We start from the raw sequence: 23,105 nt of genomic DNA, 5'->3' as shown, positions 1-23,105 counted from the left end.
AGGATGATGATATCAACATGTATCAATTAGTTTTCAGTCCTAAATTCTGTATAAGGAAGGAAGGAAGGAGGGAAGGAGGGAAGGAAGCAGGGAGGAGTGAAGAAGAGCAGGAAGGTTGGTTGTCACCCACTCTACTTGGGTCCAAGTCTTGCCTCTGTAAAGCTAAAGGAAGCTTTTGTGCTGTGGCATCCTTCTGTGTCTCTCTGCCTCTGTCTCTATTTGAAAAAGTCAGCTTTCAACAGCACTGGTGACACACCAGTGTCAACAACACCAATGAAAAAGAGGTGAAAGGGTGTGGAGGTAAGGAGAGAGGAAGGAAGGAAAGAAGGTAAGAAGAAAGGAATTTAATAACTGCTAGTGATTTGTAAGTGATACCTCAATGCTATGTGTAAACAGTAGTTAGTGTGATAGCAAGAGGTCACAAATGCTGCTCTGTATCTCACCACCTCTCAGCTGCCAAGTTACAGATACTACCATGACACCATCCTGACTTCCCTGGGTAGACGACCTCACCAATGTGTCCTGGAACCTCCCCTCTCCAGAGCCCTGCCCAACTAGAGCAAGATAGAAACAGGTTGGAGGTATGGATCCACCTGCCAACACCCATGTCCAATGGAAAAGCAATTATAGCAGCCAGAACTCCCACCTTCTGCACCCCATAAAGAATTTGGGTCCATACTCCCAGAGGGATAAAGAATAGGGAAGATTCCAATGGAGGGGATGCGGCAGGGAACTCTGGTTGTGGGAACTGTGTGGAATTGTACCCCGGTTATCTCACAATCTTGTTAAATATTATTAAATCACTAATAAATTTAAACGCTGATTTGAAACTTAAACCATCCATTTTAAGTGGTTTGTACAAATTGACTTGTCTCCGCATATGCTCAAAATACTGAAGAAAAAAAAAAGATTTTGTTAATTGGAAAAAAAAATGTCATCTATGGAACCAACCATAGAAGTTGTAGTTTTCAACCCTCTGGTCTCAACAGAAGACAGAATGTTCACTTGTCTGACTGACAGCGTACAACTCCTCTGCAGACTCCATCATTGTGAAGTACTGTGCAAGTGCATATAAATGCACACTGCTAGAAGTATGTGCTATTTATTTTATCATTCTTAACAGCAAACAGAAAGGCTCAGGCTCAGTATTTATCCAACAGTAATACTAACAGCCTTCAGCACCATTATAGGTTGCTTGTGAGAATGTGTTCAGATATCTTGAAGATCAATCACCCATTCATAAAACTAACGTCTGCGATGATTCCTGCTTTTGCTATTAGAAACTGATATGCTGATTCTGCACATTCTTAAAAATGTGCCCCCCCCCTTTGGAGAAGACCAGAGAAATAGAAGTATAATGGATAGGACAGAGAGAAATCAAGAGAGGAGGGGAAGACAGAGGGGGAGATAGAAGCAACCTCCATGAAGCAACCACCCATGAAGCAACCTCCCTGCAGGTGTGTGTGGGACTATGTGAGAGTTTGGTAGAGCTTAGGGGAGCTCTCCCATCCTTAGATGGAGGTCTGGAAAGACACCCCACTTGTTAGCCTCTCTCCTTATAGAGATGAGCCAAGAAGGCAAAGTCTCCCAGACTCAGCTTCTCCTTGTTAGTCTCTCAAGCTCACAGAAAGCCTATAAGCCTCTCACACTTAAGTTTCCCCTGCTAGCAGCAGGCCAAATGGCTGCCTGCTTTAGGATTCACTCAAAGTTCACACATCCATTTCACCTTTTGATCATAAAGGAGAACACACTCTATCATACACCTCCCCAACACTAGGCAATGAAAACCCCAAATTCTATTTCCTTGTTCTCTTTGATATCTGCGATTTACATCAAGTTTTGTTTTTCTTTTCTCTACCTCACCTTACTGGTTTAACCCCTATGCTTCTCTCAAATGTAATTAACTTGCCTGCATCATGGAGACTAATCGTTTTGACCTTTATGTATCTCATCAATTCTTGTCATAGCAGCCCCCTACCATAGGGGCAAGCTGACCTTTAAGAAACCTGTAATTTCTGACATATGTGAAAAATGTTCTTTGTTTAACTCAGTATAAAAACTCCTTCTCCTCCCCTTCCTTGTCCCTCACCTGGCCCCATCCTATCCCTACCTCCTCCAGCCACATGCCCCTCCCAAGGGAGCAGCCACTCCAGAGACTTCCTGACCCACTACCCACTATCTGCTCCGAATCATCTGACATTTAGGGAGAGGCAAGTGGTGTAGCTTACCTGCTCCCCTGAATGTTAGCTGGGAGGAGCTTCTCCAAATAAATGAATGTTCCTTCTCCAAATGTGCCTTCTCCAAATAAATGAATGTTCGTACCAGAATATTCCCCGATGCCTCCTTTCTGAGTCATGTGGTCTCTTGAGCCAGTGAGGGAGGGTCGGAGGCTTACTCCCTGGTTGGAGCCACTCCACATGAGTGTCAGCAGGTGTGGATTGGGGGTTTGAACTTGAATCCTTACATTGGTCCTTCCACTTTGCACCATGTGCTCTTAACCCACTGAGTCACTGCCTGGCCTCCAGAATATACTATTATTAACTCTAATTCCGTTAATTAAATATTGTGCCTTAGACCTTAGAACTATTCACCTTCTTACTGGAAGCTTGTACCCTTTGACTATTTTTTCATGTGCTTTTATTAGCCATATTTTTCATGTCTTCCTTAGTAGAGTCTCTACTCAAATCTTTTTCTGTCTTTGTAATTGAGTTGTTTGTTATCTTATTGGATTGTTACAAGTGTAATCTGAATGACAGTTATTTATCAAATATGTGATCTGAAAATGTTTTCTCCTACTCTAAGACTTGTATTTTCCATTCTTTCATACAATGTCCCTCTCTCTGGGTGTTTTCAGAGGTGAGTTTGATCTATTTGAGAAGGTGCTCTTTCAGTTTTAATTTTCTGAAAGTTTAAAAAATTATTAATGGGGCAAGATTTACTACACTTGATCTTAGCCAAAAGGCCGAGAAGCGATTGGCAGGATTTAATAAAATTATTTTTCTGCATGTTTTGATGATGCTCATGTTTCTTTTATTCCAGTCATTTGAGTCATTGCATTAATTATTATATTGAGCTAGTCTTGAACTCTTGGGAAACATCTCACTTTCCATCAATAGCTTTCTTTCACATGTTGCAGAATTTGCTTTAAATTTCAAAGAATTTTTGCATTTATGTTAATAAAGTTTTCTTGCACTAAAAAAAAATTCCCTTTCCGTTGGTGCATTGCACCAAAGTAATGGGCTCTGGGGGTGTGAGGAGTGGCTTTCAGGTCCTGGTGCATGATGGTGAAGGATGACCTAACCTGGGGGTTAAAGTGCTTTGCAGAAAACTGAGAAGTTTTACCCATGTACAAACAACTGTTTTTACTGTAAACCACTCATACTCCCAAGAAAAATGTAAAAAATAATAATAATAAATTTTAAAATGCCAAAAAATCCTTATATATATTGAAAAAAGTAAACTGGGGTACTGGTTAGCTAATAATTAACCACTGATATTTGTAGAATGATAAATAATAAACCTGTGATACTAGAGTATATTAATTAGCTAGTAAACTATGATCTTTAGACTTCATCTTTTTCTTTGCTAAAGTGAGTCTTTGGAAGACCTTTATCAAACACCATTGGATTAGGTTTACATATGCTTGAAAGCAATAACTAAACTGTATTTCTTTTTTTCATTCTCTTTCCAGTGAGTGGAATGCAAATATTGTTTTTGTAATTTGCTGTGCCTAAGATTTTCCACAAAGAGCAGCTATTATGCTAATCTGCATTACTGTTTTACCAGTTTAGATGCCTCATAGTGTGTTTCCTGTGCTCCACTTCCAGTTCCCCAGACACATTCTGTCTTACATGAGCCTTGCAATCTACACGAAGAGAAGCAAGTATTACTGGCTCTTTCTAAATTTATAGAATCGCAAAGAACTCAGAAGGAGAGGTCAACAAGACAGTCTTCCAACTGATAACTAAATCACTTTTTCTAGAACGGTCCCTGTTTGCAGAGACTGGGGTAGGAGAAGATACCGTTGTTGGTTTGGGAAGTTTTGTGAAGCTTATTGCTATCCTAAGAGACATCTACTCATGGGGATGGGTGTTCTTGCTTTACTTTTATGTACTTGCATTTGACATTTTTGTGGAATTTGCTTTAGACCAAAAAAGTCTTCATCTTGTCTTTAACTGCTATATTGAGAATATTGGGGGCTGGGGAGACAGCATAATGGTTATACAAAAGCCTTTCAAGTCTGAGGCTCTGAGGTCCCAGGTTCAATCCCCAGCACCACCATAATCCAGAGCTGAGCAGTGTTCTGGTTAAAAAAAATAAAAATAAAATAAATTTTTTAAAAAAGAGAATATTGTGGAAACAGTTTAGTTCACCCTGACTCAATAATTTCCCATTTTCTACTAATCACTGACTCGGAGAGAAACAGAATCCATATAGTTGATTACTGCAAACAAAGGAACAAACACTGAAGTTGCTTCCATCTGGAAAACTTTGCCAACCAGTCATAAGAAGACAAGTGGATTTAAGAACCAATTCACCCAAAGGTTTGATGTAGGGGATTCCAACTCATAAGACTTCATCATGTGACCTGAGTCAACCCCACCAGCTTCTCCAGGTCCACCCAAAACTCACATGTTCTTGAATATGTCACAGCCTCATCATTTCTTGGCTGACAAGTTGTTTTGCCTAGTACAGAAGAATATGTGCCTGGTATTTATTTAAATTTATTTATTCCCCCCCCCCCCCCAACAAGAGCACTCTTTAGCTCCACCTTATAGTGGTGGTGCTGGAGACTGAACCTAGGACCTTGGGTGCCTTAGGCACGAAAGTCTTTTTGCATGACCATGATGCTATCCCCCCCATCCTCATTTATTTAGTTTTAAAAAATATATTTATTTATTTGTTTTCCCTTTTGTTGCCCTTTTTTTTTTAAAAAAAAATTATTGTTGTCCTCATTGATGCTATCATTGTTGGATAGGACAGAGAGAAATGGAGAGAGGAGGGGATGACAGAGAGGGGAAGAGAAAGACACCTGCAGACCTGCTTCACCACCTGTGAAGTGACCACCTGCAGGTGGGGAGCCAGGTGCTCGAACAGGGATCCTAACTCTGGTCCTTGTGCTTCGAGCCATGTGCATTTTAACCCGCTGCCCTACTGCCCGACCCCCTTATTTAGTTTTTTAACTAATTTTTTTTAATTATTATCTTTATTTATTGGATAGTGACAGCCAGAAATTGAGAGAAGGGGAGATAGACACAGAGAGAGAGACAGAGAGATACATGCAGCACTGCTTTACCACTTGCAAAGCTTTCCCCCTGCAGGTCGGGACTGGGGGCTCGAACCTGGGTCCTTGTGCACTGTAATATGTGTGCTCAACCAGGTGTGCCACCACCCAGCCCCTTAAACTAAATTTTCTTTTTTCTAATTAATTTATTAGATAGAGACAGAGAGAAATTGAGAGAGGAAGGAATAGATCAAAAGGGAAAGAGACAGAGACACCTGCAGCCTTGCTTCACCACTCACAAAGCTTTCCCCCTGCCTGTTAAGACCAGGGGCTTGAACCTGGGTCCTTTTGCACTGTAATGTGTGCACTTCACCAGCTGCACCACCACCTGGCCCCCCTTGTATTTATTTTATTTGAAGGACTAGAGAGAATTTGAGAAGGAAGGGGCAGATAGAGAGGGAGAGACACCTGCAGCCCAGCTTCACTGCTCATGAACATCTCTCCTGCAGAGGGGGCCCAGGGGCTTGAACCTATCAGAGGAGAGACTTGTATCAAAACACTTTGGAGACACTTCAAGTTGATGTCCCGCCCAGACCTTCAAGTTCAAATCAAATAAAGTATTTTCTTTGGGGTGGGAGGTAGGTGGTGCACACAGTTAAGCACACATGCTATTATGCACGAGGACTTGTGCAAAAGACCCAGGTTCGAGCCCTGCTCCTCATCTGCAGGGAGGGACGCTTCATGAATGGTAAAGCAGGTTTGTAGGTGTCTCTCTGACTCTCTCCTTCTATCTCCACCCCCTCTCAGTTTCTCTCTGTCTCTATTCAGTAAATCACCCACCAGGAGCAGTGGTGCCAGCACCGAGCCCCCGCAATAATCCTGGAAGCAAAATAATAATGATAGTAGTAGTAATAGTAATAATAATAATAATAATAATAATATAGTTATTTTGGGAAAGGGTACCAGCAACAATACACCTATACCAGCAAGGAAAGATCTGAACCTGCTCTGTCTCAAAACTCGAAATCACCCAAGCAGAAATAACCTTTGAACCATCTCTGCAGCCTTTCCAGTTGTAGCTCTTCCCTAAAAATAAACTATTTCATTTTCAACTCCCTTTCCCGCTGTCAGCACCGGAGAGGTCACAGGGTGAAAACTCTAATCTCATCCTCCAAGACAGGCAAGTGTTTCCAACAAGTCTGGCATCAAAACCTCATTCTTCCTATGATCTTGGATCTACAAAAAGCCTCACTGTGCCCAGCAAGGGCTGACATGTCAATCTATGTAAAGACTCAGCAAACTTTTAATTTCACTCAATCAGTAGAGTTAAGACTTCAGACCCACTCAAGTGCATGGAATACAGCCTCTGACAAGCCAAGAGACTTTCTGAGAGTGGAAAGAACACTTTGTAACTCCCTTCCCAAATAAAAACTTGGGAATAACAGTCCCAGGTTATGACTGCGAAATTATTCCAACACTTTTTTATTTTTTAAATGGAGTAGACAAAACATCTTTCAGGATAATTGTCAGAGCCTTTGACACTAATCTCTGCTGATGTTGTAGGTCATAAGTCTCCATGAATACTGCAACCTCTGCTTTCCTCAACAGCTGTATACATCTGGATATTCCAGATGGAAACTGCGTAAGTGCCTCTGTATGCAGACAGACATTCTCCCTCTGTCAGGAGCTGTGCTCAACAAAGAAAGATTTCACCATTGGAACAATGCAGCCTTTGAAAATATCCATGGGGCATATAACATACACCACAGATGTCAGCATTCCCACGACAGATGAAAATCAGTGCTTCCCTGAAGCAATCACAGTGAAAACATGGCCGAATGCCAAGTGGGGGAGATACAGCTGTTGTCCTTTACCATAACTGCCTTTAAATTCTCTGCAAAATGTCAGAGTTCAGAAGCAGATCACATTAAGTGAACAGAGGTACTATGCTATGTTATTTTATTTTATTTTATTTTATTTTATCCTTCTTGGTTCAGAGCAGCCAGCGGACCAATCAAACATTTCTAGAGTATAGGACTTGATCAAGCTTCGCTCATTTATGGTCTTTTTTTAAAGAAAAATATGTTGAGGAAAGTATATCCTTGGGTAAATTTTCACTTCTTTTTTCAAGCTGAATATTTTCTCTGTAAAGTTAAAAAGAAAAAGAAAAAAAAAGTCATCTGTCTTATGAATTTTCAGTATGCCCAGAAATCCGCTTTCTTGACTTGAGATTCACATAACAAAGTCTGCCTTTTGTATTCTATCACATTTAGCAATTCAAATCAACTCAGAGAAAATGGAAGAGTCACCAAGCCTTTTTTTTTTCCTTTTTCATTTGCCACCTTAAGTCAAATTCAGTATGAAGCAAAAAAAAAAAAAAAAGGTTTTCACCAACATGTCAGATACATTTTGGTTAATTCTACTGAAGGCAGTGCTATTCTGGAGACAATTCTACGATTCTACGTGTGGTCCTAGTTTTACATGAATCCACATCACTCTATTCATGTCTAAAGCACAATATTACAAACATTTTGTGTAGAAAGAGAAGCCCTGCTTCACCACTCATGAAGTCTTCCCCTTGCAGGTGGGGACTGGGGAGCTCGAATCTAGGTCCCTGTGTACTGTGACATGTGCTCTCAACCAGATGTGCCATCATCTGCCCCCCCCCCCCACTGCTAGTTTTAAGGAGGGTAGGGAAGTCAGATTATCAAATTGCTAAGGAGGGGTTATCTAGAATATTTGTCCTCAATCCTACTAGCCTCATAGTCACAGAATAAGGGATTCCATTTGGACTTGGTTGTTCTCTTTTTTTTTTTTTAATTTAGCATAATATATTTTAAAACAGATAACAGTAAAAGACTGTGGGAGACCTTATATTAGGCTACTAGAAAAGTTATAGTGTATTTTTTTTCTATGCAAAAATGCATCATGATTTTTCCCAGAAATTCAATATAACAGTCATAAAATCAATCAAGAAAAACAACAGATTATAACATTTGTAAGTATTATGCACAAATGAAATTACATTCTAGAAATATCTAAAAATTCACCAGAACCAGCCTTAATGGATTGCTAGAATGGGGTCAAAGGTTTTTGGTTTTTTTTTAATTAAGAGAATATATTGCCAATAGAAAGGCAATGAAATAAAGTAAGAAGTATTTGCTTGGTTGTTTTTCTTAATCTTTAGCTCTACTACCTTAGAAAATGCTAAAGTGTCATTTGATGACTGATCTAGGAAAGGTGTTTACAGTGATTATGTTATTAGGGTCTGCATTCTTAGTGCATGAGGCAATCCTGAGTGTGTGTGTGTCAGTCCTCCAAATAGACCACCTTCTACAACACATCACGCAGCAGAAAAGACTAGCATTTGATTCCTTTAAAACCTGGAAGACTGAGAGAGAGAAGAGAAGGGAGAAGGGAATAGACAGACAGACAGACAGACAGACAGTCACTCTAGAGTCCTGTTCAGCTCTGGCTTCTGGCTGGGTTTTGAACGTGGGACTTAAGAGTCTCAGGCATGAAAATCTCTTTGCAGAACCATTCTGCTGTCTCCCCAACAGCACGAGACTTTAATGCCTGAGGCTCTGAGGTTCCACATTTAGTCCATGGTATCATCATAAGCCAGAGCTAAGCAGTATGATGGTTTAAAAAGAAAAGTTGGAAAATAATAATAAATAAATGCTTATTTTAATTTTGACTAACAGGGTTATAAAAAGAACTTGTGTATTAGTTATAGAAGCTGGGTTTTCTCTTAAAATATGGCCACTTATCAAATATATATATATATGTATACCTATTTTTGTAACCTCTGGGTTCTCACTGTTTTGGCCCAGGTTTTTCAGATATATAGAAATAGAGAGGCCAAGAGATTTAAAAAAAATCATTATGGGACATATATTCAACAGAGTATTATGCAGCAATAAAAAGGGACGATATTGTGTCCTCTGGGATCAAGTGGATGGAATTGGAGAAGACGATGCTCATGAAACAAGTCAGGAGGTGAAGGACAACTACAGGATGGCTTCACTCATGCAGAACATAGAGAATTGAGTATGGGGTGGGGGTAGATAGCGTAATTAATGGTTATGCAAACAGACTCTCATTCCTGGGGCTCCTAAGTCCCAGATTCAATCCTCCACACCATCATAAGCCAGACCTAAGTAGTGCTCTGGTAAAAATAATAATAATAAAAAAGAATTAAAAAAATAAAGAATTGAGTATACCAATGTGAAAAAAAGTCAACTTATTTTCAAGACTGTGAGAGAACTAAAGGGGTTATCTAAAGAGGTGGGAGTGGGGACACAGTTCTCTGGTGAAGGGATTGGTGAAAATAAATAGTAACAAATAAAATTAAATTAAAAACACAGAGAGGCAGAGAGAGACCACTTCCTTCAATGGAGTGAGGGTCACGTGTGATCACAGATGGCACACTAGTAAACCAGCACAATACCAAACGGAGCTATTTTCCCAACATCATACTACTTTCTTTCTCTAAGCCAAAAAAAAGATGAAGTCAAAGTCTGCAAAGTCTGCCTCTTGACAATGGAGCTAGTGGCCAACAATCAATTCTCTTATTCAAAATCAACATTTTAGAGTCTTGATATTCCAACTTTAAACTTAGACGTTTAGATGGTTTACATTCAAGAAATGTGGAGCCAAAACTTGAAGAAGATGCTTAGAAAAGTCACAGAGAATTTCTTTTTCTGGGAACACCAGTACCATAAATATGTTTAATTCACCTCTAATAAAAAATTTTAAAATAAGTTTTCTCTCATCAGCCAAGACTTCTTTGTCCTGAGAAGCAGCATCGTGAGACAGCCTGTTATTCTGCCATGGAGTTAGAAATAACTTAAGGGCTGGGTGGTGGCACACATTGTTGAGTGCACATGCTACAGTGCACAAGGACCCAAGTTCAAACCCCTGATCCCCACCTGTAGGGAGTTGGAGGGGGAGCTTGACAAGTGATGGATCAGGGCTGCAGGTGTGTCTCTGTCTCTCTCTCTATCCTCTCAATTTCTGGCTGTCTCTATCCAATAAAGTAATAAAAACTTAAAAAGAAATAAAAAGAAATAACGTGCACAGAGTAGGTATAACTTATGATGAGGTCCATTTGCAATGCTTCAGTAGTACAAACACTGCCAAGAAAAATCCTGCCAACTATTACATGCATTCTGTGAATTAAGATGTGTCTGTGTCTGGATTGGCACTCAAGTGTGATTCATTTTCTTAGTTGAGTAATACATTTCTTATTTATTTTATATATGTATATATAGTCTTCCTTCAGTACTCAAGTTCATCAATTTCCCCATTTTTATTAGAGTACAGAAAAATAGATAAGAGAAAACCTCTAATCTCTTTGAAGCATCCATTTCCAACCACACCACGCTGCCAACTTCTTTTCTCTACATAAGTGTTGCATGTGTGCCAAGAACGGACTCAATGGCTTCAGCCAAATGTAAGATGAATTATGGCACTGACACAATGTGTAGCAATAAGAACCTGGACAAGACAATAAAAATATGGCAATAGGGGGCCAGGCAGTGGCACACCTGGGTAAGCACACACATTACAGTGCGCAAGGACACAGGTTCAAGCCCCTGGTCCCCACCTACAGGGCGAAAGCTTCATGAGTGGCAAAGCAGGGCTGCAGGTGTCTCTCTCTTTCCCTATCTCCCCTCCCTTCTCAATTTATCTGTCTTTGTCCAATAATAAATAAAGATTTTTAAAATGATCTTTAAAAATACTTATGGCGTAGTTTCTTATGTTTAATTCAGAGAATAATTCTGTGTATCACGATCTTCTTGGCCATGGTGTGGCCTGTACAAACAAGGTGCTTCATCTCAGAGAAACAGGTGCAGGGTTCTTTTTGGTGCACGGCACTGGAGCAAAAATTAAATAGAAATCTAATAAGATCAGGTCAAAACAACTCTAACAACTTCCTGGCACATTTAGAATGAAGTCCAATGTTCTTTTTTCTTTTTCTTTTTCTTTTTTTAAATTGCTTTTAGGGTGCTCGCCAGGGCTCAATGCCAGCACTACAAAACCAAGGCTCCTGGTGGCCATTTTTTCCATATGTATTTTTTTCTTTCTATTTTATTTGACAGGACAGAGAGAAACTGAAAGGGAAGGAGGGGATAGAGAGAGATAGAGAAAGATAGACACCTGCAGACCTGCTTTGATGCTTATGAAGCATCCTCCCAACAGGTGGGGAAAAGGGGTTCGAACCCAGAATCTCTGAGCATGGTGCTATATGTGCATTTACCCAAGTGCACCATGCCTGGCCCCCAAAGTCCAATGTTTTTACCATAACCTGCGGAACACTGTGCGCCTCCAAGAACACTATGGGCCTACAGTGTACTTCCTGCTAGCTGAACTTCTGTCCCCTGACTATGTGGAAATTCTTTCCATGTGGACTAAGATCATTCTTCCTTCTGGGTTGTTTGTTTGTTTGTTTTGCTCTGGTGGTTTCTTTTACCTGGAACACTAGATTTCTTTAATTCTTCTTGATAATAGTGGCTTGTTCCACTACTTCAACTAGGTGATTTTATGACTACCCTAACCTAACAGTCTTATTTATTTATTTATGTATTTATTTATTATTGGATAGAGACGAGAGAAATTGAGAGGGGAGGGAGAGACAGAGAGGAAGAGAGGCACCTGCAGCCCTGCTTCACCTCTCCTGAAGCTGTTCCCCCTGCAGGTGGGGGCCAGGGGCTTCTTTGTGAGAGCTTAACCATGTGTGTCACCACTTGTACCCAGATTCTTTGCCTTACAACTCCTAAGCCTGCTTCATTTCTCGTCACAGTTTTGTCCCTCTGGCATCGTACCCCATACTAACAGGTAATCTTTTCACCCACTAAGAGTATAAATTCCACGAAGTTACAAACATTACGAGGATCATAAGCCAACTTCCCAGTGAGCAGAGTTGGGTGAATCTTTTCCCTGTTGTTAGTTTAGTGAAAGGTAATAAGAGATTACAGATGGATGTTATCTAAGAATTGCAAATCAATCAGCAAATCTCGGGGGTAGAGTTGGAGTAGCAGCACAATTTAACATATATATATATATATATATATATACACACACACACACACACACACACACACACACACATATCTTCCCTGATCCAGCTTTCTAGTCCTTTTTCCAACTATGACACCATCTCCCCAGACAATAACTTAGGTCACCTGCATGTTAGATGTCAGGCTCAGGCAAAAACGAGTAGGGTCATGGGCCCCTTGGAATACATCTAAAATAGACCAACTAGCTTTTTACAAAACGGAGCCCCCTAAATCTTCACCTGCAATATTCCAACTTTTGGGTTCATGATTAGTCAACAACTTGTTTGGCTTTATATGTTAACTCTTATTCAGCCAGCAAGTTGCAGATGCTATCATGACACCATTCTGACTTCCCTGGGCAGACTCTCACCAGTGTGTCCTAGAACCCCACCTCCCCCGAGCCCTGCCCCACCAGGGAAAGACAGAGATAGTCTGGGACTATGGAGCCACCCATGACACCCAGGTCCAGTGGAGAAGCAATTACAGAAGCCAGACCTCCCACCTTCTGTACCTCATAATGACCCTGGGCCCATACTCCCAGAGGGATAAAGAACAGGAAAGCTATCAAGGGAGAGGATGGGATAGGGAGTTCTAGTGGTGGGAATTGTGTGGAAAGGTACCCTTCTTACTCTATGGTCTTTTCAATATTTCATTTTATACATAAAAATTTTAAAAAAGAATCTACTGGGAGATGTATGCCTTCTACCATACCACACTCTCCAGTCAGTTATTAGATGCAACAGGAATTAAAGGGGGTAAAAATAGCTAATTCATGGGGCCAGGCGTGGCACAGCTAGTTTAGTGCACATATTACAATGCACAAGGACCTGAGTTCAATCCCCTGGTCCCCACCTGTAGGGGGAAAGCTTTGCAAATGGTCAAGCAGGACTGTAGGTGTCTGTCTCTTTATTTCTCTGTCTCCCCCTTCCCTCTGTCTCTATCCAATAAATAATAAATATTTAAATGAAAAAAAATAAAAATAGTTCATTCATTACTGGGGACTTAAGTAAGACCAACTAAGCTGTAGATCCAGCTCTAATTCATGGAATCACTATTTAGTCCACTGGGACAGAGTTGAAGGGCTTATGGATTCCAACAGTACAGCATTAAATATCTCGAGTGATATTCTCTCATAACCAGTGAATTCACTGGTCAATGAATTAATTCCACTACAAGTCAAAATAAAAGTCAAATAGTCATTTTTAACATACTGGATTTGCCTCAGGTTTCTTAAAGATATTAACCAGGGGGAGTCGCAGGGAAGCGCATGTGGCATGAAGCACAAGGACCGGTGTAAGGATTCCGGTTTGAGCCTCGGCTCCCCACCTGCAGGGGAGTCGCTTCACAGGTGGTGAAGCAGGTCTGCAGGTGTCTAAATTCTCTTCTGCTCTCTGTCTTCCCCTCCTCTCTCCATTTCTCTCTGTCCTATCTAACAACGCTGACATCAGTAACAACAATAATAGTAACTAAACAATTAAAAAAAAAACAAGGGCAACAAAAGGAGAAAAAAAAAATATATATATATTAACCAGAAAAGCATTCTAAAAACTTGTTGGTGGGCTGGCAGGGAAGCCCTGGGCACAACAATACAATTCTGTTGGAAAGGCAGTTTCAGCCATTTTTCCACCATCTCACTAGATGAAATGCTTGGCGAACTGTGACTTTGGTGTGTAAGAGGTCACTCTTTCAGAGCCACCCATGAACATTCTTGCTTCCTGTTCTTTTCAAAAAACTCACTTTTTACTACTTTGAACTATTTCTACCGACTCGCCTGATTACTTCACGGGATTACTACACAGGCCAGACTACCTCTAAGAGCCATCTCCTGGGTGGTCATTCCACTGGTACCAGTAGACCGACTTCAGCTTCTGTAATGAATAGATAGCCAACTGGGTCTAACTTCAGAATCTAACCAACTAAATCACAATTTATCAGCCATCCAAAGAAGGTAAAAATAGAAAGCTAAGACATAGTTACAATCTAAAGGATTTCGACCTCTTTCTGGAAAGACAGGTTTACTATTCAGAAAATGTCTGGCTGAATTTACTTATTAAAGGCTTGGTCTCATACCTCTCGAATAGCAGTACAAAACTCACTCTGAAGCACTTTTTTGAGGGACTGTAGCTTGTGCACTGGTACTTCTCCAGATTCTTGTAGTTTTTCCAGTAATTCAATTGCTCTGGCAACATCTGAATGAAAAAAAAAATGCAGAGATGTAGAGTAGACTTTAGCTCATAAACCACAGAGCCATTAATTCAGTTGAAGGGTGATGATAAACTGTAAGTGTAGCTGATCATAAAATCACAACTCACAGTATACAGTTGTATTTATATGCTTTTCTCATATTTGGGAGCTACTCTCTGCCCTAATCCAGTTTTGTAGTCCTATAAATAAGCATATAAATACAACTGTCGGTCTTATCTTTTATTAATAGCCGTTTTAATCTGTCGCACACAATTTTTCACTCGGGGCATCACTGATAGCATTTCTTCTATGTTATTTCCGGCACATGAATTATTTCGGACATTTCAGGAAGTAAGGGCAGAAGGCATGCCTTTTATATATTTCAGTATCCCAGTAACCCAAGAAGCCCTGTCACACACATCTTACCCCAATGTGCTTTCTGATTCGTCTGAATTTTCCTTTCTCGTGTCACATTGGTCACAGATACAGTTATACATCTGTCAGTGATTTTATGTCTACTAGCACTGATATATGATTAACGTGCATCTTCTCCACTCATGGATAAACTCCTAACATCACAAATCTCTTAGTTGGAGTTACATTCCCAGAGTTTATAGAGTAAATGAATATTGGCGAGACAAATTCATTAATGGGCTCCCTCTAGCTAATGGCCGTGCATTATTCTAACTCCTCCTCATCCACTACATTGGGAGAAGCTTTTGTGAAAGCAACAGCTAAACAGAGCACACTACATGGCAGGAGTAGATGGAGAAAAAGGAAAGAACAGGATAAGCAGAAACGTGCATGGTTAAGTCCTGTCTAAGGAAAACAGCATTCAAAACACGAACACGATTCAGTATTACTTAAGCTGAAACGGAGGGGGAGGAGCAAGAGAAGAAAAAGAAAAATGTCGTGGAGGCAGTTTCCAGTCACACAGGGAAGGTGTGGTTTATATAACATCTTTCTGGATATGTTTTCCTTGACTTTCCAGGGCAGACTTTGCTGTGTTTCCACAGTTCTTGAGCCACTCACTTGTCCATTGTAACGATTACTACCTCTGTTAACTTTTTATTTTATTCTTAGTGATTTAATATTGATTTACAAAATTATGGGCTAAAATTCCACATCATTCCCACCACTGGAGTTCTGTGTTCCCATCCCCTCCAGAGGAACTGCAGTGGTTTTCCTAAGGTTGCAGATGTGGGATGATGATTATTTCTATACATATATGGCTATATTTGTATATTTGCACATTTCCTCCATGGTCTCATTTTCTCTTGCTTTCTAAGTCACACCTACACCTGTTTCTACTTCCGAGTGTCCTTCCCCCCCCCCCCCCCCCGCCCCAGGCCCTCAGAAGTTCAGAGCCCTCTGGTAATCTTCCCATAATTTCTCCCCCTCTGGGAGTATGGACATAAATTCCTTATGGGGTGCAGAAGGTGGAAGGTCTGGCGTCTGTAATTGCTTCTCCACTGGACCAGGTGTTGGCAGGTGGATCCAGAACCCCAGCCTGTTTCTGTCTTTCTCTAGTGAGGCAGGGGTCTGGGGAGGGGAGGTTCCAGGACACATTGGTGAGGTCGTCTGCGCAGGGAAGTCAAGATGGAATAGTAGTGTCTGCAACTTGGTGGCTGAAATGCAGTGAGATATAAAGCAGGACAAGCTATTTAATAAACAGGAACTCAAAGGTAGGAATAGAGCAGATGAGATTAGGGGTCTCTGTGTGGGAAGAAGCTAGGAAGTCTATTTTAGGTATGTTCCTAGGGGTTTATGACTTTAGTAATTTTTGCCTGAGCCTGATAGCTAACATGCAGGTGGTCTGAAAGTATTGTCTGGGAAAATGGTGTCAGAGTTGAGAATAGGACTACAAAACTGGATTAGGGCAGAGAGTAGCTCCCAAATATGAGAAAAGCATATAAATACAACTGTTTACCCAACTGATCTGACCTAAGGACCATATCTGTTCATAGCACATGAGCCTGTGTGACCTCTGCATCCCTGTCAGTCTGAGCTCACAGTCCATGGTCACAGCTGGGAAAATTCCAGGCTGCACTCATTTCAGGACCCATCTTCCTCAAGTGGCAGAGTAGGCTGACCTGACCTCCCTTCAGACAGTAGGGCTGTCCCTACCACTGCAGCTCTACAGTAAAGACAAGGCCCTGGAGAGACCCACAAGAGGGCTTGTGATACTGTTCCTGATGAAAGTGAACAGTGGTGGTGGAGAGAGGGATCTGTTAGAGGTCTAGGCCCATCACACCTATGTGGGAATCCAAAGATTCTGAGTAAGGCCCCAGATGATGGGATTGCCTGGTATTAACCAAAAAGGCCATCATTAAGTGAACCAGCCTCTTTTCCAGCTTTATTTATTTATTTATTCCCTCTTGTTGTCCTTGTTGTTTTATTGTTGTAGTTATTATTGATGTCGTTGTTGATGGATAGGACAGAGAGAAATGGAGAGAGGAGGGGAAGACAGAGAGGGGGAGAGAAAGACAGACACCTGCAGACCTGCTTCAGCACCTGTGAAGCGACTCCCCTGCAGGTGGGGAGCTGGGGGCTCGAACCCGGATCCTTACGCTGGTCCTTGTGCTTTGTGCCACATGCGCTTAACCTGCTCTGCTACAGCCCGACTCTCCCTTTTCCAGCTTTTGTAGTCACCTTTATCTCCAAACTCAGACCATCTCCCAGTGGTTAAAGTGTTGAGTGCCATTGTTGTATCAGATCTGGTATTAGGTTTATGGGATCTGACCTCAAATTAGGAAGGATTTTAGTGTGGTCTAAGTTAACCTTAAGTTCAACTGCATTTACTTGTTTGATGATTCCAATAAAAGTAGTCATAGGGACAATAATTGTCCTTTAGTTGACATATATGTATTATTTTTGCCAGTAAATCTCTTGGCCAGTTGTATACAATGTCTGTTCTAAAGATTATCAAGGGGTGACAATAATGCTGATGCAGTCAGAAGAGATTAGGAGATAGATCTTACTTTCTATTGTGTAGTTAGTTGAGTAGACAGAGTAACTGAAGTGAAGTAGGGGGTATTTGACAAGGATGTCTAGGCCTAAGTAGTTAATACTTGATTAGACAAATTCATGGTGTCTTTTATAGGTCTTTCTACGTGCCTGTTGAGCTTACTAGGTCTAAGTCTAATCACAGAGGACTATTCACTTCTGTGGGTTTGTACATTATTATTCTTCTTCACTTTTAAAAATCAGGAAAGTTTCTTCAAGCACCAAAAACAAACAGCATTTCTTTTGTTGTCATTGTAACCACAGTCCAATGTGGGATAGTTGGCAAACATTAGGTATTTGATATCATTTGTTGAATGGATGATTGATTATTTACTGCAACAGGCTCACAAAGGTCCTCTCCCCTCATGAAGCTAAACAACTATCAGCTTTATCGCAGGGACAGAACACTGAAACACATGAAAAAATGCTCCAAGTCTTTGATTGTCAGAGAAATGCAAATAAAGACAACAATGAGATACCACTTCACTCCTGTGAGAATGTCATACATCAGAAAAGGTAACAGCAGCAAATGCTAGAGAGGTTATGGGGTCAAAGGAACCCTCCTGCACTGCTGGTGGGAATGTAAATTGGTCCAACCTCTATGGAGAACAGTCTGGAGAACTCTCAGAAGGCTAGAAATGGACCTACCCTATGATCCTGCAATTCCTCTCCTGGAGATATATCCTAAGGAACCCAACACATCCATCCAAAAAGATCTGTGTACACCTGTGTTCACAGCAGCACAATTTGTAATGTGTCCAACAACAGATGAGTGGCTGAGCAAGTTGTGGTCTATAGACACAATGGAATACTACTCAGCTATAAAAAATGGTGACTTCATGGTTTTCAGCCCATCTTGGATGGACCTTGAAAAAATCATGTTAAGTGAAATAAGTCAGAAACAGAAGGATGAATATGGGATAATCTTACTCTCAGGCAGAAGTTGAAAAACAAGATCAGAAGAGAAAACACAAGTAGAACCTGAACTGGAATTGGCATGTTGCACCAAAATAAAAGAGTCTGGGGTGGGTGGGTGGGTGAGAGAATACAGGTCCAAAAAGGATGACAGAGGACCTAGTGGGGGTTGTATTGTTATATGGAAAACTGAGAAATATTATGCATGTACAAAATATTGTATTTACTGTGGAATGTAAAACATTAATCCCCCAATAAAGATATATATATATATATGTGTGTGTGTGTGTGTTTGTTAATATACCAGAAATTATGAGAGATGATGGGGAAAAAATGCAAAGATTTTTAGGCAAATAGATTTAAAGCAGAACAGCAGTGCTTTATGCCTTCTGAAACCCACTTCTCTATTTCTTCAGATTCATATCTCTACTGTCCATCCCATCACCTGATTAAGTACCTGGGCTCTGCATCTGCCACCTCACACCCCTAAACCTCAAAACAATGACACTCTTTCTCAGAGCAAACATAACACAGTAACAATGAGCTTAGATTGGATGATGATGGCATGGCGGGGGTTGCGGAGGTACTGACTTCCAACAGTTTTGCTTCTCCTAATGCATTTTATCCTTATATCAATCCTCAGTGGTAACAGATACCCACAATTTTCAAATGAGAATATTGAAATCTATGGAATTTAAAGATCTCTTTAACAGATGGAAGGTCCTGGATTTGGAGTCCAAATCTAAGTGATTCAAAATCCTGTGACTTTCAAAACTATATTCTAATCACAGTGTTCCTTCAATATTCAGTTCTTTTAATATTAGTTCTGTGGCAATATTTTTGTCCAACTCCATGTTAGCTGTCAAACTCCAGCAAAAACTACAAAAGTCATGAGTTCCTAGGGACATGCCTAAAATAGACTTCCTCACTTTATTCCACCCTACGACCTCTATTCTCATCTCTTCTATCCACACTTTTTGGTTCTTGTTTATGAAACATTTTATCCTGCCTTTTATCTTACCGCCTTTCAGTGACCAAGTTGCAGATGCTACCATGACACCAACCTGACTTCTCTGGGCAGACAACCTCACCAATGTGTCCTGGAACTTCCCCTCCCCAGAGCCCTGCCCCACTAGGGAAAGATAGAAACAGGCTGGGGGTGTGGATCCACCTGCCAACACCCATGTCCAGTGGAGAAGCAATAAGAAAAGCCAGAACACCCACCTTCTGCTCCCCATAAAGATTTTTGGTCCATGCTCCCAGAGGGGAAGAAATGATAGGGGAAGATGACCAGAGGCTCTGAACTCCAAATCCATCCAGACCTAGACAGAGAAGAGGAAAAGGGGAGGATATTTGGATGTAGTAATTGCTGTATGTGTGACTTAGAAAGGAAAAGAAGATGGAAAAGAACACGAACACACACACACACACACACACACACACACACACACACATATATATACAGATAATCATAGAACTAATAGTCAACTCATATCTGTGACCTTGGGAGAACAGCTGCAGTTTCCAATGGAGGGATTGGGGACACAGAACTCTGGTTGGTGGGAATGGTGTGGAATTAGACTCGTTATCTTATAATTTTGTAAATCTATAAGTCACTGATAAAATTAAAAAACGTCTTTCTGTGCTCTGCAGACTTCTTGATCTGAGGCTGAGCCCTTAATCTTTCTTCCCTCAGTGCTAATGAATTAATCTGGAATTTTACTTATGTTTTATCTTTCTTGGGTAGTATGATCTGATAGCTGGACTCATTTGAAAACCTTTAAATTATGGGTGCGACTTATGTAGGATAACCTGGAAGCACTAGAGAAAAGGACTGACACTTGGTCCTACTCATATACATTCAATTTCATCCTGCAAACATCCACGTCCAGTGGAGAAGCAATTACAGAAGCCAGAACTCCCACCTTCTGCTCCTCATAGAAAGCTTTGGTCCACACTCCAAGAGGGGGAGACATGTCAGGGCCAGAGCTACTCTAGCTTCCAATGGAGACATTGGAGATACAAAACTCAGGTGGTGGGAATGATGTGGAATTATACCCCTGGCATCTTGTCATTTTGTAAATCAATATTAAATAACTAATAAAAATAAAATACTAGCAAACAAAAAAGGGGGGAAGAATATTGAAAGTGTAGTAGTCCTCAAATCTTAGTTGTGAAAAAAATTGCATTATTTGGGGCTATGGCTTGAACATCAGAATCGTCAGAGCACCCCAGTGCGGATAATGTCTAGTCATACTGGGAGTCACTGATCTGAAGTTTCCTGGTACATTCTAGGAATTTTGATACCACCATTACGGAAAGCACCAACTGTAGTCACATCTTGTGTTTAGTTCAGCAATCGCCTAAACATTTTGTTTTTCTTAATAGAGCTATGATACAGACATTACTGTTACTTTCCTACTATAGAAAACAGAGGCCTAGGGATTCGGGCGGTAGTGCAGTGGCTTAAGTGCACATGGCACAAAAGTGCAAGGAACAGCATAAGGATCCCAGTTCAAGCTCCCGGCTCCCCACCTGCACTTCACAGGCGGTGAAGCAGGTCTGCAGGTGTCTTTCTCTCCTGCTCTTTGTCTTCCTATCCTCTCTCCATTTCTCTCTGTCCTATCCAACAACAATGACAGCAATAACAACAACAACAATAACAACGACGATAGCGATAAACAACAAGGGCAACTAAAGGGGGAAAATTAAATTAGAGAGAGAGAGAGAGAAAGCAGACGCCTAGATAGTTAACACTAATTCTCTAGTGAAAGGGCTAGCTAGATGGGAGTTAGGATTTGAGTCTTGGCACTATGAGCTGATGAACATATATATATTCAAGATAATTCCCAGAATTTCCTCTTCAAAGTCGCTAACAGAGATTAAGCTGACTGGACCTAAAACTCCTTGCTCGGGGACTGAAAGCTGTGGTTTTCTTTTTTTTTTTTTTCAACATAGAAATTTAATCTTCTAGCTGGGGAGATAGCATAATGGTTATGCAAAAGGCTCTTATGCCTGAGGCTCCAAGGTCAACCCCCAGCACCACCATAAACCAGAGCTGAGCAGTGCTCAGGGTAAAAATTAAAAAAAAAAAAAAAAAACTGAAAAAGAAAAAGAGTGGTCTGGGAGGTGGCACAATGGATGGATCACTGAACTCTCAAGTATAAGGTCCTATGTTCAATCCCCAGCAGCACATGTACCAGAGTGATGCCTGATTCTTTCTCTCCTCCTATCTTTCTCATTAATAAATAAAGAAAAGAAAAAAGAGAAAATTTCATTTGGGACATTTATTAAAAACTGAGATAAGTCCTGGGAATATCACTCAACACTAAAGCACAGACTTGCATGCTGGAGAACTCACAGGTCCTATGTTCAATCCCTAACTCAACCGTATGTCAAAACTGAGCAATGCTCTGGTCTCTCTCTCATCTAGATAATAAATATCAAGATTAAAAATCCAAAAGATGGGATCTTAAATCTGTTCTTTCAGCAATCACCTCACATTGTTCTGATGTAAGAAATATCTCACAAATGCATTTTACAGGTTACTGATGATTCGTGATTCAGAACAAAGTCAGTAGCCATCATGTACCCACCTCTTGCTTGATGTAAGTAGATCTTGTAAAATTCTCACAAGTATAGAAATGGATTTCTATTGCTTCACTTTTGAAGTTTAAAGTAAAAATAAATTAGCAAAAAAGCAACAACATCACAAAAGCTCAGTAAGATGGATTCTCGGGTCCCAGGCTACATGGCCAGTCATTGTGAAGACCAGAATTCAAAGCCATGTGTGTCTGACTCCAGTGTCCTTCTTGTACTTTCAGAGCAAAGGCATTTACATTAAAACAACAGAAAGAAGCCAAACTTTTTCTCATGTGCTAGTGTAGGTTGAGATAGTGACAGCATGGCAACGAATCCCAGATAGTAGCCCTGCAGTATATCATGATATGATCGATGGGTTTATATTGTGACATAGTTGATTGTTGAAAAAAAAATCCAGTAGTCATCAGTTGCCTGAGGGTTGTAAAATACATTTTGGAAAGACTTTAAAATAGGCTGGACATTGAAACTGAAAGCAATACATATTGGGACTTAAGTGGAATGAGCTTCCAAGTGACCTGGAATATCTTATCGCCATTGTCTCATTCCTTAAGTAAATATTTATTGATTCAATTGACATTTAAACTTCATAATTTGACCTACGATTTACTTGAATCTGTAACTTAGATGGAGATGGAGCTGGGCCATTTAATGCATACTGTCCACTGATTTAATACAGATGTAATGGATACTGTCTTACATAAGTGAATTAGCTATTGCAAGTCATCTATTACCCTTGTATCATTTGCATTCTTCTACCAAAAAAATCTGGAAAGCAAACATGTCTTGATCCAGACTGCTTTCTGTAATTTGGCCAAGTTATTCTAAGTGTAAACTCATCAAGCATAGCTTCCAGAAAGGAGGCTTTTAAAAATTAATAAGATGCTTCGCCAATCGGTTCCTGCATCCTTTTTCTGGTCTGCTATTAAACCTTGAAAGGCAAAATAGCTAACTTGCTTCATCATGAGCATGACCCAGGTTGGAGCATGGCCCCTGATGCCTAAGAGGGGGCTTCGGTGCTATAGGATCATCCTTTCTATCTCTTTATCGCTGCCTATTTTTCCACAAAAAAAAAATTGGCCTAAAGTAGTAATGCCTGGTGATGATCAATCAAT

At 40.6% G+C, this 23,105-nt stretch overlaps 1 protein-coding gene and 1 pseudogene across 7 annotated transcripts in view; both read right to left on the bottom strand.

The window, feature by feature from the left end:
- The window catches only part of LIN7A (lin-7 homolog A, crumbs cell polarity complex component), a 194,428-nt gene that overhangs the window by 113,640 nt on the left and 57,683 nt on the right, over positions 1-23,105 (bottom strand). For 2 of the 7 annotated variants that reach the window (XM_060191507.1, XM_060191506.1), the window contains exons 2-3: positions 19,615-19,712; positions 14,382-14,474 (exon numbers count right to left, since the gene is read on the bottom strand). The exons of 1 other annotated variant lie outside the window; for it this stretch is intronic. In XM_060191507.1, coding sequence (XP_060047490.1) covers positions 14,382-14,474; positions 19,615-19,712 — 191 coding nt within the window. Of the gene's footprint in view, positions 1-14,355; positions 14,475-19,614; positions 19,713-23,105 lie in introns of all 7 variants that reach the window. 4 more of the 7 variants (XM_007517209.3, XM_060191510.1, XM_060191508.1 and 1 more) reach the window with 3 other exon arrangements.
- Positions 2,875-2,974, bottom strand: LOC132538774 (U2 spliceosomal RNA; annotated as a pseudogene).

The sequence above is a fragment of the Erinaceus europaeus genome, chromosome 5 (assembly GCF_950295315.1).
Source record: "Erinaceus europaeus chromosome 5, mEriEur2.1, whole genome shotgun sequence".
NCBI lineage: Eukaryota > Metazoa > Chordata > Mammalia > Eulipotyphla > Erinaceidae > Erinaceus > Erinaceus europaeus.
Note: the sequence above shows the minus strand (reverse complement) of the source record. Positions and strands in the feature narration are given on the sequence as shown.